The 19,549-nt window shown below is 42.0% G+C and overlaps 1 protein-coding gene across 14 annotated transcripts in view; it reads right to left on the bottom strand.

The window, feature by feature from the left end:
• ZNF711 (zinc finger protein 711) overlaps positions 1-19,549 on the bottom strand; it is a 109,845-nt gene that overhangs the window by 27,404 nt on the left and 62,892 nt on the right. For 7 of the 14 annotated variants that reach the window (XM_069107720.1, XM_069107722.1, XM_069107731.1 and 4 more), the window contains one exon: positions 7,354-7,459. In XM_069107720.1, the coding sequence (XP_068963821.1) occupies positions 7,354-7,459 (106 nt within the window). Of the gene's footprint in view, positions 1-7,353; positions 7,460-9,898; positions 10,003-10,187; positions 10,348-11,002; positions 11,338-11,872; positions 12,026-19,549 lie in introns of those variants that run through there. The other 7 variants (XM_069107728.1, XM_069107734.1, XM_069107725.1 and 4 more) reach the window with 6 other exon arrangements.

The raw sequence follows: 19,549 nt of genomic DNA, 5'->3' as shown, positions 1-19,549 counted from the left end.
AGAAACTTCCAGTCTAAGCATGAGACACTGGGCAATTAAGGGACTAGCTTAGGCTAAAACTGCCAAATTGTCAGAGGTGTCGGCATTCCTTACATGTAAGTGTTTGTTTACAGACCACAACAGGCTAAGGAGGCAGAAAAGTCAAGCTAAAATGTTAGCAACTGAAAAAAAAATCATTTGAAAATAAAGACAATTCATCTCCAAATCTAACTTGACTGTATTCCCCAGTTATTTAGAAATACATCTGTTATGAAACAAGGTAAGCCTATACATAAAAGTCAACATGAAGGCAGATTCCATTTTCTCAAACTGCTGAGCTACAATGCTTAATGATTTTTAGGGGGGACAACAGCAAATACCTGAATGCCAGAGGTCCCTCCTTCCTCATGCTCCTGGAGGCTAGATTCATTTACCAAATGATTTGCCAGAAAAGGGGGCTGGAGTATAGGATCTCACCTAGTCATTTCAGATGATTACAGGGGCCTAGGTCCAACTGCAGTATACACATACAGGTCCCAAATCCATCTGAGCGTCAACAGGTACATCTCAGAGCAAACTCAAATAGACTGGTTCACCTGACTAGTTCTCCTGGGACTCTCTCGGACCAGTGGAGGTATTAACCTGGGGTTCATGAGCTTGCTTTTTAAATATTTTGACAACTGTATTTCAAGAGAGATTCCTTTGTAATCCTATGTACTATTTTTTATGCATTTAAAAACTCTTCTCAGAAGGTACTTCCCAACTCTACCAAAGAAGTCCATGACCCCAAAAGATTAAGAACTCTTCTCCAGCTAAGGTTAAGCTATAGATAGGCAAGCACCAGTGGGGAAATGGACTTCTCAGACCCAACCAACAGAAGCCTGTGCTCATTAAATTGACTAGCTACTCCGGATCACTAATAGGTCTGTGTAAGAAGGTTTCTTTTCCTTGTCAGCCTGAGGGATGGGCCTCAACTTTACTGAACTCAGGTGTTTTCTATAGAAATCTCAAGGGTTTAACAAGTGGGATGACCACTTCTGTAAAGGGCAAGAAAACTCAAAGAATTCACTTAGTTCTAAGAATTAAGCAGCATTCTGAATGATAATCTATACTTTGAAAAACTGAAATTAATTATAGGCAGAGAGTGAAGGTTACTCTCAAGGCAAATTACCACCATCCTCAGACTTGATTGCTAAGCCCTAAGGAGTTGCTTAAGCAGGTACAAAGAGGTCAATTAACTTGCCCCCAGTTCACAGGGATAGTGTCCTAGGCAGGACTCTGAGTCCAGAACTCTAGCCACTAAATTGCAACAGATGATCAATCATCAGATACGATTATATGCGTCATTAGCTCATTACTAGGAAGTGGACTGACATTAAGTAGAAATGTTTCAGATCTCACCCAAGGAATCACAAGTTACTGGCACAATGGATCAGGCAGTCTGATGTGGTGGACCCCAAGGACAGTGTCATCCTGAATTCTGAGGGCACAGTTAAACTGTTTACTACAAAAAGTGTAACTTTATAAATTTACCTCCTAGGAGGTAAAGTACCGAAGGTGAAGTGCTGAGCTTAGAGTCAGGAAGCCTTGGACTCCAAGTCCTTCCTTCTCTGACATTAGTTGCTTGTCCCCTAACTGCCTCAGCAAACTTCCTAGGGCTGACTACTAGCTCATGGATGGACTGACTGGTTAGGGAAGGGACTTCCTCATACAGATGAAATCACAAGTTTTTTGGCAGCATCTTCAACAGAAGTACTGCTTCCCTCACCCCCAACACATTTAAGAATTTAACCACAACTTCATTCTCTATTGGTACCACCCAAACCTAGAATGGCAGGACCTTCCCTATGTTCCTTCCACTGATGCAGACTGATTGCTGCCACTGGCCCCCTGCCCCCAAAGAGACTACTCAGCAGGAAGTATGTGAGGTGTCCAGATGCTCAGCAATGTCAGTCAGGTGATTCCTCAGGCACAGTCCACATCAGACTGTATACCCAAAGCCTTCCAGCCTGTGTTTTGCTGGTACAGCCTCTAAGAATCCACAGTCACTAGCATGCCATGAAGTTCACCATGATGAGGCTTCAGACTGAGGGCACTTTTAATACTTCTCCAAGGAGTAAAGAAGGTAGATGAGGTGTGGTTTTGAGCTGGGGCCAAGGTAGGTTGAAGCAGCTAAATTTGTATAATCTAGATTCTAGACAAGTAGAAAGTTCTGTTGAGAAAGCAAGGAGGGAAAGGGTGAGGATAGAGACTGCAGAGATGAAAAACAAATGTAGAAAAGTCCCTGGGATAGAGCGAAACAGTGAGAGAATAATATGCCATGTGAACAGTTTGTGAGTTTGGGAAGGTACATGCTAAAGAAATTCAGGAAGGGAGGACTAAATTTGTGTTCCCCACATCTTGGATGGAAAAAAGGGGATGATTCATCCAGTTTTCTAGACTCCTGCTATGTGCCTGTCCCTAGGATTTGGTGCTCAACCTAAGAATTTAACAGAGCTGTCCAATAAACAAAATGGGCTGCTGTATGTGGCTGTGTGCTTCCTGTCACTGTAAGTGTTCAAGCAGGCACTGGATGACCATGTCAAGCATGTATGCTATAATGGAGATTTCCTGTATGAGGTTTAAGGCTCAATTAAGATTTCTTGCATACTGCAGTTAACTTCCCAGGCGTCACTGTGGCATGCCATTTTTCCACCAGTGCAGCCAGTTCTTGCCATCACTATAAAAATCACTGCCAGACAGTCATAACTAGATAACTTGAAGGTGGGTAAAGTGCAAATTAGATTACAGCACAACCACAATGCTCTTGAGAGGCAGCATGGTGTGGTGGAGAGAGTGCTGGACTTGGAGTCAGGAAGACCTGGGCTCAAATCCTGCCTCCACTGCTCCCTAGCTGTGTGACTATGAGTGAGTCATTTAGCTTTCTGAGCCTTTGGAAAGTGGGGGGGGGGGGTAACATCTGCAGGATCTAGATCTCAGAGGATTGTGAAGATCAAATGAGATAGTGCCTGTAAAGGGCTTTGCAAACTTCAAGCACTATGAACACATCAGTATTTTTATTATTATCCCATACTGCTCCCACTACCCAAGGCCATTTAGCTGGACAAGGTTGCACAATCCAACCAACCCCCTCCAATCTCTCTCTCATGAAACTTAAAATGTAAAGAAAGGGCTGGCTTATCAGGTCAGAGTGGGTTTACCAAGCAGTCACCTCTCCCACTTGCCTCTCCAAAGGGCTGGAATTCTCTCCACAAACAAGGACCATGTAAGATAGTTTTTTTTCCCCTCTAGCACAGCATATGCTCCCAGAAGGCCAGAACTGCTTTTTCTGTAGTCTTTTCAGGCCCTTAATAAATTTTTGTTGAACTGAAGTTGGAATACTTCAGTTCTCTAGATGTATATAATCATAGTCTAGTTTTAAAAGATCCAGACAAAGCAAGTTGCATTTGTATCGTGTAGCTTAAAATTACAAATGTTAAGAAAGGTTGTAGATGTTAAAAACTGTAGCCTCTATGGTAGGAACAGTAGAGTGAGAAAATACGCCAAAGAGTCTCATGCCAAACCACTTTTTAAAGTTCCAGGATTTTGAGTACAGTATTTCTGTTAATAGTGAGTATTACTGTTAACATTAGCAGAAAGAGAATCCTTTTTTTCTTTAAATATATTTTTAGAAAGGCCTACTGTGCTCTCCTTTTAATTTTCAAGGGATAACTATTTCCAACATAGCATATTTTCAAATTTATAATGGAAATCAATGGGAAAATCAATTAACTTTACCAAAATCCATTTTAGAGCAAAATTTTCCTTGCTGCATATCAAAAAGGAATGTCTCTGGTTTAACTGAACAGACAGCTACCAGGGAACAATTTCAGATAATCCATGATTAATCAGAACTGGCTTCTACATCCTATAAGATTCCTTTCCTTAACTGTCTCACTCTTTATATACAAAAGTTAGACTGAAATGAAAATTGTGCTTTTTGTTCATTGCCAATCTAACTACTCTCTAACTAAAATTTATAAATGGAATTTAAAACAATGTAAAATGCTGAAACATATTAGAAAGGAACTAAATATTACCAGTGCAAATGAAACTCAACTTGAAGTTACTGACCAGGAACCTGACAGAAAACAAATCAGTACAAAATCTTTACAGTAAGGTTAAAAAAAAAAGTAATACAGAGGAAGAAGTTTTCAGAGGAAGCCTGGGAAAAAGCTAGCAGGGTTAAATTTAAACAACAGCAACAACACAACAGGCATAATAACCATTAACAAAAACAATCACACATAAAATACATTTGAAAAATCTTACCCAAGCACCCTAGTCTATGGCAAACAAGGAAATGAGAAAATCTTGTTCAGATGCCCTCTAGTCCTGGAAAAAAATCAGTAACCCCTGACTTGTCTTCTTCTCCCTCCCCCCCTTTATGTAGTTATCAGTGCCTATACAATTCAGGTGGTTGATTTCACACTGCATCACCTTATATGGGTCTTTTCATATTTCCTCCATATTTCTTGTTTATTTTTATGGCAAGGTTAAAAATTCTAATACCAACTGTTCCCAAAGGTAAAAACCTTATTTTTGGCCCCACACAATCTCTACTGGAGTTTCAGCTACCAAGCATTTCATCATCATCCTTTCCCCAACAAAAAAAAGGGGACTTCGAGGCACCTAACTTTCTTCGGTACTATACTAGGTACATTGATAACTTTAAAATACATTGGTCCTGTCCCCCAAGAGCAGAGAATTTAGAACAAGTTAAAAACTAAGTTTTATTTAATACTCCCTCTTCAAAGTCACATATTAGCAAATATTAGCCACCTCAAATTTAATTGGAAAATTAACAGAAAATGGCCCTGATTCTACTAAGTATAGGATCCATTTACCGGCGATATTTAGGAGACATAAATCCAAACTACAAATAACAAAAACAAAGCTCTGGTATATATACACCAAGAGAAGTTTAGAGTTACCATACACTCTCCAACTCTTTTAAAGAGGCCTTCAAATGATACTATTAAAATACCATTTGGAAATCTAGGAACTCCAGGCCAAATCTAGAGTTGTCATGACTTTGAACAAACTCAAGACTATTTCCAGTGCCACAAAAATATGTCAAGGTAAAAGTTTTACTTCCCTGGCAGCCGAAAGGAAAGAAATTACTGGATTTAATACAGTGATTAAACCTGAAGATGGTGAAAAGAAGATATAAAAGGGCAGAAGGGTGGTTAAAAGGAACTCTGAAGAAATGGTCATCAATATTGGATTTTTTGCTCCAACAAAGAAAATCTACATATTGTAATAGCCAAGAAGGGCTAACTTTTACAGTAAAGTGAAGGGATTAATTCAGTCAATAAACACTTTAAGCACACTAATTCTCTGCCAAGGTTCCACACAAGCTGGGAGGTGGGTCTTTAGGAACATTTGGGGAACCATAATAGGAACTTATTTTGTTCTTTACTCTGCCACATTTACAAGGTGAGAGAGTGAGACTATCCTGACCCACTCATTCCCCCACAGTTTTGAAAACTACTAGTTTAAGTCTCTGACAGGCACATGAACACCACCTATGATGGATTGTAAAATCCATTTGTCTTTTTAGCACTAAGTCCCCCATAGTTCAGGTTCATAAATTCACAGCTGAAAGGGACTCGAAGACCAATGAGTCTACCAGCACCTCCCATACCTCATTATACAGATGAGGAAACTGAGGCCCAGGGCAGTTAACTGCAGGCAGTATTTGAACTTAGGTTTTCCTGACTCCAAGTCCAGTACTCTATTCTAATTACACCAATGACTTACTGCTACTCGAGGGCCTGATCCCTGCTCTGCTCATCAACCCCCAGTCTCTAAAATTCACTCCTTCCAGCCAGGCTACCCAATCCTCCTCCACCTGTAGTAGCTGTTTCCCATTATGTTCTCACTCCTATTCACTTAAACTTAGATGTCCAACCCTGCTAAGCAATCTCCTATTCACAGGTTCAGAGATCGCTAGCAGGAAGTGTTCCAAGAGGCCAATGCTCCTCAAAATTTCACTCTCTTCAAATGGTTTCTCATACTCAGATTTAAGTTCTGCCTCCCTAACTCCCCCCAAACCCTCATCTTTCCTGCATGATAGGTTCTAACATCTCATCTCACCTTGAGTCTGTGCAGCTCCATAATCCTCTGCCCTTAACCCCCCCCCCCAAGTTCCAAATCATCCTCCCTAATGGAGATCTGCTTCCCTGTAACTGAAGAACAACAAAAAGTAGCTAATGTAAGAAGGGCTGTAACTATAGCTGAAGGATCTTACCACAAACCATGGCTCTGCCATTCACTACTTGAGACCTCAGGCAAGTCATTTCTGTTCTCTGGGTCTGATTCCTCATTTGTAGAATGAAGGTGGTTGGACAAGAAATCCTTTAAGGGTTTTCCCAGCTTAAAATCTAAGGTCACCATTCTGTTGCTTTGACTTGCTCAAAATTCTCAACTAATTACTTATTCAAAAAGCTCAACATGGCTCTTCTGTTGATTTCAATGGGTTACAAATAATTCTTTTACACGAGCTTACAAAGTTATATATTTTTCCCTTTAAAAAGCACATTCCTCACAAAAGTCTCAAAAGGAAAGTAACACAAACAGTTACCCCAATTATACAGATGAAGAAACTGAGGCTCAAAGTAAGTGACTTGCCCTAAGTCACATAACTAGTGTTAGACATGAGACTTGAACGCGGTCTTCTAAGACCATGGCTTTCCTATGCCATCCTTTTCTAACACTCACATTGAAATGACCATACCTAAGAAGTCTGTTAAAAGATGCCCAGCACATAGTAAGCGCTTAATAAATGCTTGCTGAATTGAATTCTTGTAAAGGAAATAAATGAAAGATCTGTTTCTCTCATTTCCCCCAGTATTTCCCAATGGAAGAAAATTTTTAAAATACAGTAGCCAAAGCTGCAGATTACCATATGGACAACCATTTCTCCTACACTCCCTCAGTGATCACTCAGTTTCTTTGACATGGTAGAAGCACTTAACCCCTAACTTTATTAAGCAATGTGTCTTCTTAAGGGTATTCTAGAAAACCAATTCATCAAGCATTTCATGTATGCAAGCACATACATAAACATCAAAACGTAATCTCATTAAGCAGTTAATGATTCAGTTGAGTATTTCATTTTCTAAGCAAATATACAGCACAAAATTCTAAGAATTTCCCCAAAGACCTAACACATACAAGTACAGAAAAAGACGCATTAACAAAACAGAGATGACTAGTTCTACTTAAAAAAATAAACGCAGTTCATTTGGATTAGAGAAAGAACCAATGCTCAAAATATCACTTCTAACCTATAATTATTAACTGTCATTTTAAAAAATGAAAATGGTTTACCCAAATCCTGCATTATCATAGTATGGGGCACTTTGGATTCTTGGGTCTGCAATCCAAGATCTCCACCACCTGGATCCATACTGGGGACAAGTTCATTCACGAATATCTGCAAAATTAAATAGAATATTTGAACATTTGAAATAAATATAAATACCACACTTGTTAGTTGTATTGGATAAAAAATTTCAATTTATAAGTGTCTCAACCAAGTGTACAAATCACAAGACAAAATAAGTAAATAAATGAGATGCTTTGTGTGGCAACTTCATAAATAATGATAAGGAGGCATGATGGTAAATATTTTCATAGCAAGGAGAAGGAACCTAATTTTCCAAGGTTCAGCTTTCAGTGAACAATCTTGTTTACATCCCAATATATGGAACCTCTCAAAGAACAAATAGTAAGGTGTGTAGTATAAGTTAACTCTGTCCAAACTCCTTCCTTCAGACCCAAAACTAGCCTTGTCAATAGTTAAAATAGCACCAGACAGCTGAGACTCAAGTCTGGGTTCAGTTCTTACTATGAAGAAACATGTTCCTTGGCTATTGGGAAACAAAAGGGTCCAGTTCAAATATGGGCCTCTGGTGTGCTGTTCTCCATCCCCTCTAGGTACCTTCGAATTGGTACTAAAAATCAGTTACAATAGAAAAGGCAAAGGCTCCCCAGAACTTACAAACAGGGGACTCAGTGGGTCAGTGAAGACTTCTAGTTTTCCTCCATTGTATTCTACCTTTCCCCTCACAGGCCCAGGTTTAAGAGCCTTTGATTTGGTCCCAAAGCTACTCCTTGGCTTCTGTGAACCAGTAACACTTCTGGTTTAATCCCAGTATATTCTTCTCCTTTCACAAGGTTTGAATCCTCATGAAACTTGACTGCTTTCTACACTTCAGAATGTTATTAGATACACCACAAACATTTAGCAAGTGGTTATTTTGCTCTAGCAGTCCATTCTTATATCTCCAAATCTTTAAGTGATTTTACCTTAGTCTAAACACCTGGTCATAAAAGTACTGAGATGAGTTATTCAATCTAATTTACAAGTTTTATTCATATACATGATATTCATAATCAGCTATTGCGAAATGAAAACACCACTCTAGTACAATAGTCTATCCTATTTCTCCCTCTCCTAGTAAGAGTTTAAGTACCTAAAAAAAAGTTTAGTGAGAACTGATGTGCTGTTACTCTTACATGTGCTTAGAGTAAGCTATACTTTGCAGAACATGAGATTACAATAATGTTTTAAAAATCCATCATGTGCAATGGAAGTTGGTACCTATTCCTCCAATTCATTAAAATAGGGAAAACAAGAGGCTCCCTAGGTAATCCCTATAAACAATACCTTAAGAGTTATACACAGGGGGTGGCCAGGTAGCATAGGAGTAAGAGCACCAGCCCCAGGGGATGACCTGGGGATCAAATCTGGGCTCCAATACTCAGCACCACACCCAGAAATAACTGGCCGTATAATCTAGAGCAAGTTACTTAACCCCGATTGCTTACAAAAAAAAAAAAGTCATACACAGGGCACAGGTACTACAATAATGGAAAGTGAAGAAAGTGAAAAGACCAGTAAAAATGAAACTCAATTCAGAAATTCTATTAAACAGGTCCTTCCACACCCTTTCATCAAATATCGAACTCCTGTTTTCAGACATGCTCCAATGCAAGTTGAAACTAGGACAGTTCAAAAGTCAAAGTCATCAGAATAAAACAAATGTGGGTCCCCATAAATTAAAATACAGGTGGATGCTATTAAAAAAAATACTACCTGCATCAGTATGTAATTTAGGTTTTGTAAATCATAATTGCTGCTTTGTTCAAGACTTAAATATAAAAATTTAGACCCTAATTTTAAATTTGTAAAAGTGATGAAATATTGGTTAACACTCCAGTCATAAGAACGTTTTGATAAGCATGGTCTGCTAATTGTTTTGAAATATAATAATCCTGCAGGTATTTCTTTGATTTTTGTTAATTCCGATCCAATTTCTAGTCATTTTCTTTCGAAAACGTCAGTACAACACGTATTGTAAGAAAACATTCATCTTTATATTTGAAAACCGTAATTCTTGCACGTTTCAATAAAGTCTACATCAGCAACTTAGGTTAAGGGTGGGGGGGTGCTATGGAGGAAGCCTAAGTGCCTTTAAAACACAGTTTTGAGCAATGGAATTTTTCTAGACACATTCAACTATTCCAAGAAAAAATATCGTTAACAGATCGCTTAGGATTTAACCACTTGATTTATAATTAAAGCAAAGTCTTGCAGACACATTTCTGAAGCGTGTCAATAAATTATCTTTATAAATAAAAGGGAACCAAGGACAAACTTTATCCTTGCCAAAAGCCCAGTGTAAATACATTAGGGTAAGTAATACATAAACTGGAACACTTTTTCGAACGGCAAGCACTAAGTTAATTAACAAAAATCGAGGTGTGAGGGTGATAGCATGTTTAATCGTTAGAAAGGGCTTCCCTCATTCGTCCATCTCACCGAACCCAAGCACCAAATGGGATTTCAAAGGAAATACTTTTCTTTCACCTTTAAGGGGACCAGATGGGCAGAGCGGTCTCCTCTCCCTGAAACCGTGCACTTCTCTGCACTGCCGAGACAGCGGGGCGGGAAGGGCGGGAAGGGGGGGGGGATCGGAGCTGGGGGGTGGGAAACGATACCAAGTCGAGGGAAGGCGGGAGGGGAGGGAAGGAGAGAGGGAGGGGGCAGAGACAAGCAGAGAGAAAATGAGAGACACACAAAGCTCCGGCAGGCTGAGGTCCCGACTGCGGCGTTCTCCGAGGCTCCTAGCTTCCCACCACCGTCCTATTTCCCCCACCTTGTCAAATCCCAAGTTTTCTTCGGCGCAGAAAGCATGCCACGTGTCCCTTTGTTTATGCCCCATTCGCCTCGGCCCGAGCCGACCGCAAACCAGGGGCCGGGCAGGGGCAGAGCGCGTCCAGGGCCCAGCACACGCACACCCACACCCCTCCCTCCCACCTCCCAGGGCCGCCGCTCGCCCGGCACGGGCCGGCCCTCAGCCTCCGCCCCCTTCGTCTCCCCTCCCCTTCTCCTCCCCTAGACTGCATCGGGAAGCAAGATGGAGGCGGCGGCCGCCACGGCCGCCCAGGACCCCTTAAGGGCCCCCCGAAGTCCCCCGGAACCCCCTCGCTTGGCGGCGCCACCCTCCCCCGCGCGGGCAGTAGCGGTGGCTGCGGGGCCGCGGCTGCCGGGGGCGGGGATGGGGGGAGAGGAGGCGGCGCCTTCGCCTGGGGCCGGGCCGCCACGCCACGCCTTGCCACGGGGCCGCAGCTTCTTCACAGCTTTGTTCTCCGCCATTTTCCCAGCGCCCCAAGCCGCCGGCGACGGCGGCCAGGGCTCCGCGGGGTCTCGAGCTGCGCCCGCAGAGCTGGGTGGCGAGGGGAGCCGCCAGCTTCCCACAGCTCTAGGAGCCTTCCGGCGGCGGGCGTGAGAAGGACGGCCCCCTCGGCGCGGCCTGCGTAGGGCCTGGCCACCGCCTCCGCCTCGCCTCCTCCATTGTTCCCCACCCCCTCGATTCAATTCTCAGAACCCGCGCTCCCCTTCCCCCCGCAACCGTTACAATGCACACTGGGGACTGAAGTTCCTTGCGGCTGCCTCCCGAAGCCGCCTTACCTGCCGCGGGTGGTTCTGAGGCCCGGCAGCTCTCGGCGTTGCAAAGGGGGGGGGGCCGTGGCCGTGAAACACTAAGGCCTTGCATTCGAGTTCCCTAGGTCTAAGGGCCTGGACCAATCACAGGCTAACCTGGGCCGGGAGTGCGCGCCGCCGCGGCCTCCTTCCCCGCGCCGTTGACGAGCCCGGGCCGCATTACGTCACTCTTCGCTGCAGGGTAGGGGACCGAGAGGGAAAGCGCGCGCGCGCGAAGCAGCAAAAGAGGCGCCAGGTTTGGGCTACAATGCACCGCTGACTCGTAGCAGCGGGGCTTGCAGCGCTGGGCTAAGCGTTAATGCGCAAGCGCCGTCCACGTCTTGGCGCGCTGAAAAAGGATTCCTTTTTGGAGGGTTTCCCGAGGGGCGGGGGGGAGGAGAAAAAGAGCAATCGAGAGAGCATGAGAACGAGCGAAGGAGAGGGTCAGCGATTGAATGGTTTTGTTACTAAGCGCCCAGTGTTAGCCGCCGTACAGAACCTAAGCTGTTACCCTCTAGGAGCTTACACTGCCACGGAGGCACACGGGAACAAGTTTCACACAAACCGATGCTCCCCTTGGGGTCCCCGCCTCCTCTCATATACACCACCCCACACACACACAAACACGCATACATACCCTTGTTCCCCCCCCCCCACAGACACGCGCACACGCGCGCGCACACATAAACACGCAAACGCGAATACACACACATCCCACCAGTCCCTCACATTTTTTTTCCCCAGAAAAACCGAGGGTGGGCAGAGATTAAAGATGTGGGAGGAACCGACGGGACAGGGGGGATAATGAAGTACCAAAGCCGGCGATCGGCATGTCCGATTCGAGCCAGGCGGCCTTACCTCCGTGAATCCCACCAGGAGGCCACGTCCGTGCACCTGCGACGCTCACTGAAGAATTGAGGAGTCCGTCTCGATTTTCCCCTTTTTTTCCCCGTCCAGACGCGAGATTTCATTGGTGTAGGCAACTCCCAATGAGGAGACTCCGTCTACTAACGCCGGTCGGCAACAGTTTAGCAACTTAGAGTCCCAGTTGCCGAGGGCGCTGGAAGGTTAAGTAACTTGGCATACTCAAACTGCCAAAAGGTAACTAGTGGGATTTGAACCTCATGACTCGGGACTCCTATGGCTTCCCTCCCTCACCCCTAGTCACCCAAATCCCACTGCCTCGAAAGTGCCTTGGACAAAGCAAAGGAACTCCCCCCACTCACCCCCTACCATTTGCCTGAATTATTTGACTATTTCAGGGAGAAATGATTTTTCTGAATTATCCAAATCATTGCCTTCATTCTCTACTGTGTATAAACAGTGCCCTCCATCTCCTGGGCAAGTTTCCAACATAGGAACAATCGCAACAACCAACTGAACGGGCAACGATTTGCAACCCCTCATTCCAGGACACAAAAGGGGGGGGGGATGATTTGCTATTGTGGGTTCGCAAACAGTACGAAATGGGTCTGTCTTGGAAACGAGCCAAACGCCCCACTGACGAAACAGAACAAAACAAATTTTACACTAAAAAAGCCTTGTAGGTGCTCAACAGTGATTTACAATAGATCTACCTTGGACACACACCAGCTCTGACCCCAGGCTTTTAACCCAAATTTAACCTCTGTGAACTCTGTCCTGTAGTGTAACAAATGACACTTATTTGGTGAAATAGCATACCTCTAATACATTCTAGTCATGTGATCCTGGGTATGTCACATAAGCTCTCAATGGCCCTTTAAACTTTTTAGCACTCTTATGTTGCTGTGCAGGAATCTTATCAATCCAGTATCTCTATTGGTGGATGAAATATGAGATGAAATCTTTATACCAATGAAATCACAGTCCAGTCCCCCTTCCCCAAGGGAAAATGTACCCGTGTTTCCCCGATAATAAGACCTATCCAGAAAATAAGCCCTCCCCTTACTGTGTAAGATTCCTCTAAAATAAGCCCTCCCCCGAAAATTATTTTGCTTGACCTCTCCATCTTCATCACTTTGCTCTCACATATCTGTACAGGCTTTGCTCATCTGCTCTTTAAATTTTGCTATGTCTAATCCAATTTCTTCATTTTTGTTTTATTTATATTCACCATTAATTGTTTCTACAGATAGGAATATTTATCTTGCTCTTTAGATTCCTGACTTTACTTTTTTCCTTGCGAGCCTTATCTTTTCTTCCTTAAAACAAACAAAAAAGTCCTACACTACTAACTAGGTCTACACCTCAAAGATATCAAAGAAAGAGGAACATGACCCATAGATACAAAAATGTTTATAACCACTCTTTTTTGGGGGGGCAGAGAACTGGAAAATGAGGGAGGGTCCATTGCATATCAGTTAAACAAATTATGGTAACAAATGTAATAGAATACTACAGTGTCCTAAGAAATGGCGAAGGGGATGGTTTCTGAGAAGCCAGAGATTTAATATGAACTAATGCAAAGTGAAGTAGAACTAGGAAAACAATATATACCATAACAACGGTTTTTTTCAAAACAAAAACCTTTAAAAGACTTAAAAACTCTGATCAATTCAATGAGCAATCAATGACTCCAGGAGACTGATGATGAAGAATATTACCCACCTCCTGACAGAAAGGACAGAATACATTAAATGAGATATTTTGGGACATGGCCAAAGTGAGAATTTGTTTTGCTTGACTTTGCGTATTTGTTAGGAAGCTTTCTTTTTCCTTTTCTTTTTTTTCAATGGGGAGGAGGGGGAGTAAATGCTTGTTAATTGAAAAAAAGTAATTTTTAAAAGAGTCATGCCCCATCAAACAAAATAAGTAGAATTTCCTTCTTGATCACCTCATCTGCATTTCCCCTCTGTTCTAATAAAAATGTGCTCTTCTACATGTTTTTAAACACTTCATGGTACTCCTCACACCTCTTCAGATCTAATTCTAATAGCCGTAGTATGTGGTCTTTGGTAGCTAGGGTGGCCAAAATACATACTTCTTTACCACCAGACTGGTGGTAAACCTTTCTTAACACAGGCAAGGGTAGTCCTCAGACATCTATAGGATTTGCCAGAGCTTGTTCTGATGTACATAACCTTTTAGAACCCAAGGTTCCTTCCATGCTACAGGTCATCAGAAAAGGAAGTAAGAAGGCATCTTCCACATACTTCTGCCAAATTTTCCCAGTTTTGACAGGTTAATTTTTACACCAGATTGCCTAAAAAGATACTCTATTATCATGTCTCAAATCTCCATTTTCTTCTCCAATTTACATCCATGGTCATGCACTCAAAAAGTAGTTATTGAACTCTTACTATTAATCTTTACAACATCTACTTTCTGTTGTAGACAAATACACCACTATGATTCTTTTTTGCCTTTGTCCAGGAGGAGCAGCTTTTTGCATGCAAAAAATTCTTGTTTCTTATACTAAAATTCTACCTAGTTTATATACTTTCAAAACAGACTCCATTTTCTAGCTTGAAGTTTTTGTTTGTTTTTTTGAGGCAATTGGGGTTCAATTGCCCAGGGTCACACAGCCAGTAAATGTCTCAGGCTGGATATGAACTCAGGTCCTCCTGATTTGAGGGCTGGTGTTCTATCTACTGTGCTACCTTAGTGCCCCCTTGATAGTTTCAAGGCTTTTATATTACATACTCCAGCTTTCCCTTAATGCTTTCCTCATATTTGTATGAATATAATTTCTACTTTTCTTTTGACATCTCTCTGCTTCTTCTACTTAGCTCAGGTTCTAGCATTACTTTTCTCTACTGTATTTATACTTCTTCTAGAACTACTATAGGGCCTGTCACATAGTAAATATTTAATAAATGATTGTTGACTGACTTATTTGAGCTTCATCTAGAATGGGACTTATCCTCATTCTCATGAGTTTTTCTCCTCAAATTTCTTTTTTATGTTTGTTGTTGGTTTTTTTTTTTTGCCTTTTGGAGGGCAATTGGGGTTAAGTAACTTGCCCAAGGTTACATGGCTAGTTTTTTTGTGTGGGTGTTAAGTGTCTGAGGCTGGAACCGGACTTGGGTCCTCCTGACTCCGGGGCCAGCGCTTTACTCATCTCCTCAAATTTCTAAAAATGTTCTTTGTCCTCCTCCTTCTGATTTCTGTAGATGTTTGCGGGGCTTGTTTTCTAGGAAGCAAATCTATCCTGTCTACTTCCCTCAGGAGTTCTCTTCTGTTTGATGTTTTCTACCTGTTCCTCTTCCTCATCCCTAGTTGTCCCTACCTATTTCCCTACCCCTCTCCGCTCATGATCTGAAATATGAGTTCTTCTCCCAACCACCCATTGCACTTTTAAAGTCCTTGCTGTCTTCTCCTTCTCTAACAGTCCCAGGTAGCTTCCTCTGCTCATTCAGGCAAATGTTACCAGGTCAGATGTTTAATTTCTCTTGTATTTTTGTGTAATTCTTCAAGACGGTTTAGCAGGATTGAGCCCCATTTTTATGGCAAAGTTTGGGGCGGTTTGCACAGATATGTCCTTCATTATAGGGGTTACACACAATTCTTCCCTGACTCTATTTCCCCTGCCTAAAACAAATAGGGAACTTCCAGATGAGTAGACTCTACTGATGAAGGATGACACCTTCTCTGCCCAGAAACACAATGACAGTGTGTGTCAGAGGTAGGACTTGAACTCAAGTTTTCCAGAGACCAAGGCCAGCTATCTAACTACCTAAACACATCGTCAAACCTTGTGTTAGATGCTTACTAGCTGTGTGATTTTTGGAAAGTCCCTTAACTTCTCCATGCCTCAGTTTCCTCATCTTTAAAATAGGGATAATAATAGCACCTGCTTCCTGAGGTTTTTATGAGGATCAAATGAGGACATAGGCAAATTGTTTTGTAAACTTTAAAGCTATATAAATGCTAGCTATTAAGATGGGTAGTTTTATCATCCCCATGCTGTGGTTTAATTTCACATGTCTTTATTTTCACTAACCTCCTCTAATTGCAATTTAGTATTTCCTTCAATTATTTAAAAACACTGTTCTGAGAGAAAGGCTTCTTTCCACTTCCAACAAAGGTTAAGATCCCCTGACCTATATACACTTTGTTTCATTCTGGAAGAAAACAAAATAAATAAATCTAATTTCCCTGATCTCAAACTCAAACTCAACTTCTTTCTTCCAGGAAAATACTGAAAATATATACTTTGGGTTGGTCCCAATTGTATTGATAATCGGGGCTTGTATCACCTAACGTCTTGTTGGGCAGCTGGATCAAATTCTTTTGAGAGTACGTTCTCAAAATGTTTCTTTCCCTGATGTGTTGCCCCCCATTTATTGTCCCACTCCCCTCACAGAAGCAAATCCTTTGGTTCCCCGGAATCTTGTTTTCCTGATCCAGTACCTTAATCTGCCTATTTCATATGTGATAATGTATAATATGAAAGTGATTGGGAAAACTGGGAGGCTCCAAAGAAAGATAAAGTCTCATTATTGTGCAGCACTGGGGAAGGAGAGAGAGATAATTATTCTTTTCCTATCACTTGTAAGGGAAAAAACAGATAAAGGAAATATATGTGGGCAGTGCTCGATTACCTCTATCAATAGGAAAAAGAAAAGGGGTGGCTAGGTAGCTCAGTGAATACAGCACTGGCCCTGAACTCAGGAGGACCTCAGACACTTAACACTTACTAGCCGTGTTACCTTGGGCAAGTCACTTAACTCCAATTGCCCTGCCTTCCCCACTCCAAAAAATCAACAAAAAATAGGAAAAAGAAAATTAATAGAGTCAAAACCGCTATAAATAGGAACTATGTTTTTAAAAGCAATCTTTTCTCACAGCTAGTAGAATCTGCACATTTCTCCCACTGGGAATCAAAATCTTCCCTCGCTATTTGTACTCTAGTGCTAGATTTACAATGATAGTAATATATGGAGATTAAGAAGCACTGTGGTGGGTTCTAGTCCCAGCTCTGACCCCAACTAATTCTACAACTTTGAACAAGTCACTTCAACTACTCTCTGAGCCTCAGTTTCCTCATTGATGAAATGAGGACATTGGATTAGAGCAGATAACACTTCCCAGTGAAGTCTGAACCAGATTAAAATGTAACGGGGAAATATTTAACAAAATTAATAAAAATACAACACAGATACTGTTACATTTTAAAACTTAACCAACAGGGATCTTTTCTGTACAGTTTAGTGGCCTCCAATTTAATCTGAGTTTGACACCACTGGGATAATGGATAGACAAGTTGCAGATCTGTATTTTCAGAGTGAGTTTCCTCACTAGGAAGGTCTCTCTACCAAGGAAATCACAGATCTATGCTGAAAAAAAATAACATGGTATTAAAAATGGCTTGGAAAAAGGAAACAAGGAGATTGGATTAGTTAGAATGTCGTCCCAACAATCCTGATAAGAAGTGAAAGAGGCCTGAACTAGAATTGTGGCAATGGGGATGAAATAAGAGTCAATAGGACTTAGTAACTGGAATATGGAAGACATAGGAGAAGGAAGAATGCAAGAAGATCCTAAGTTTTCAAGCTTGTCTGGATGATAGGAAGACTGATAAACAGAGGCAGGAATAAGGGGCGAGGTTTTGTTCCGGGGAAGCAAGGAAGATATTGAACAGTTTTAGACAAGCAGAAATTGACAACAGGCAGTTGAAGATATAAGATAGGATCACAGGCAAGAAGTCAGAAACACCTGAGTTCAAATCCTGCTTGTCACTTCCCAACTATGTGACTGTGAGCAAGTCCCTTAACCTCTTGGTACTATAGACAATTCTCTAAGACTCTTGAGTTGCAGAGATGGTGTCAGCTTGTATCGAAAAGGGAGTTTCCTCACCCGGGAGTTCTCTATACCATTGAACTCACAGATCCATTCTCTATCTCTAATCCTTCACTCAGAGGTTGAAGCAGTCAGAGTAGATGAGAAAGGGTCATAGAATGAAGGACCAGGAGATCATCTAGGTCACTGGTGTCAAACAGAAATGGGACCCACTAATCCATACATAAGGATCCCTATGGGCATGAAATTTTGACTTCATTTTAAAATGTAATGTAATCTATATTTTATTGCATTTTTATTTATCTTGTTCAGTATTTCCCAATGACATTTGAATCTGATTTGGGCCTGCTTGGGAATGTTGCAGCTGGCACACAGCCTTCAATATCATTTCTCTATTCTGTGCTGCCTCTCACCACTACTAGATTGGTCTTCCAATGCTGCTTTCATAATACTGCTCAGAAACTTTTAGTGGCTCTCCATTGCTTAGAAGGTGACATCTAAACTCCTTGGTCTGGCATTCAAGGCTCTCTACAGAACTTGAATGCTCTATTTTAGCCATGTTTTAGCTCTTCACTGCCTCCCCAACATGCCTTTTAATTCCTGTGACCTTGCTTTGTTTATGTTTATTATGCCTGTCATCTGTAATGCTCTGATTTTTTTTCTCTACTGAACAAAATTCTATGCATGCTTCTAGACCCAACTTCAATCTCACTGCCTCTCCCACCATCCCACTGGACGACTTCTGCTTCTGAACTAGGTGGACACTTAAACATATCTGGCCTTGTCCTGTTCTTGATTTTTCATGCCTGTATGTCTTGACTCCCTAACTAGCGCCTAAGTTCCTATAGAGCAGAGATCATTGAGGGTTCTGCTTATTTATTCCCAGACAACTAAAGTAACCGGAATTTACAGACAGTAATACCACACTTATCTAAAGGCCTTATTAATCTGGCTAACAGCTGGGAAGCAAGAAGTAAACAAAAAAGGCCTCCAAGCCAAAATAGATGTCACCAAAGTTCATGTATGAAAAATAGCTGCCAAGGAAAATAATGGGGGCAGCAGAGCTCTCCCACTGAGAGAAGAAAGAAAACTTCAGAAGAAAGTGGGGGGGGGAGCAGCACTGGCAGGGCATGAAAACACACAAGGCTGCACAGACCAAGTAAGGGCAGAAAGCTGAGATCAATCTGGGTCTTACTGAAATGCATCCTGAATCCCAGACCTCACCCATCACCTTGGGGAATCCAGCTTTGAGTCCAGTTAGCAGCTTTTGGCCCTTTCAACCCCACAGTATGCCTAGTTCTCGATCTTGGCTTGTTCACTGTACAGTGGGATTTCTCAGTTGTAACCCTCTCCCCAGTTTCACTCACAGCTCCCTAATTAGAAGAGAGTTCAATCAGCATCACAGAACCTGCTCAATCACTGGGAGGTTCTAAACCAAGAGAAAAAAAAAGAGGCTCCTCAGATCTCATTCAGATTCACTCTTATTTTATACTCAATAACAACAAACTGTATCTGGTTTCCCAGGCCACAGAAAGTTAATAGGAGAAGAATGGGATAAGGTAAGGCTAGGGCTTACATGCTGAAAGATGCAAGAAGTGACATCTGACAGGCAGATAATAAGGAGGGAGATAGAAAAACTGCATCAAGCATCCTCTATTGATAAATGGTCAAAGGATATGAACAGGCAGCCCTCAAGGAAAGAAAGCCAAGCTATCTATAGCTATAGAAAAAAAGGCTCCTTTTTCCTATCATTATATAGATCACTAATCATTAATCATTAAACAAAATCACTAATCATTAAACAACATGCAA

The sequence above is a fragment of the Petaurus breviceps genome, unplaced genomic scaffold (genome assembly GCF_028583685.1).
Source record: "Petaurus breviceps papuanus isolate PSGF00001 unplaced genomic scaffold, PetGlider_PUasm1.0 90205, whole genome shotgun sequence".
Lineage (NCBI taxonomy): Eukaryota > Metazoa > Chordata > Mammalia > Diprotodontia > Petauridae > Petaurus > Petaurus breviceps.
The sequence above is the reverse complement of the archived record's forward strand: the minus strand, read 5'-3'. Positions and strand labels throughout refer to the sequence as shown.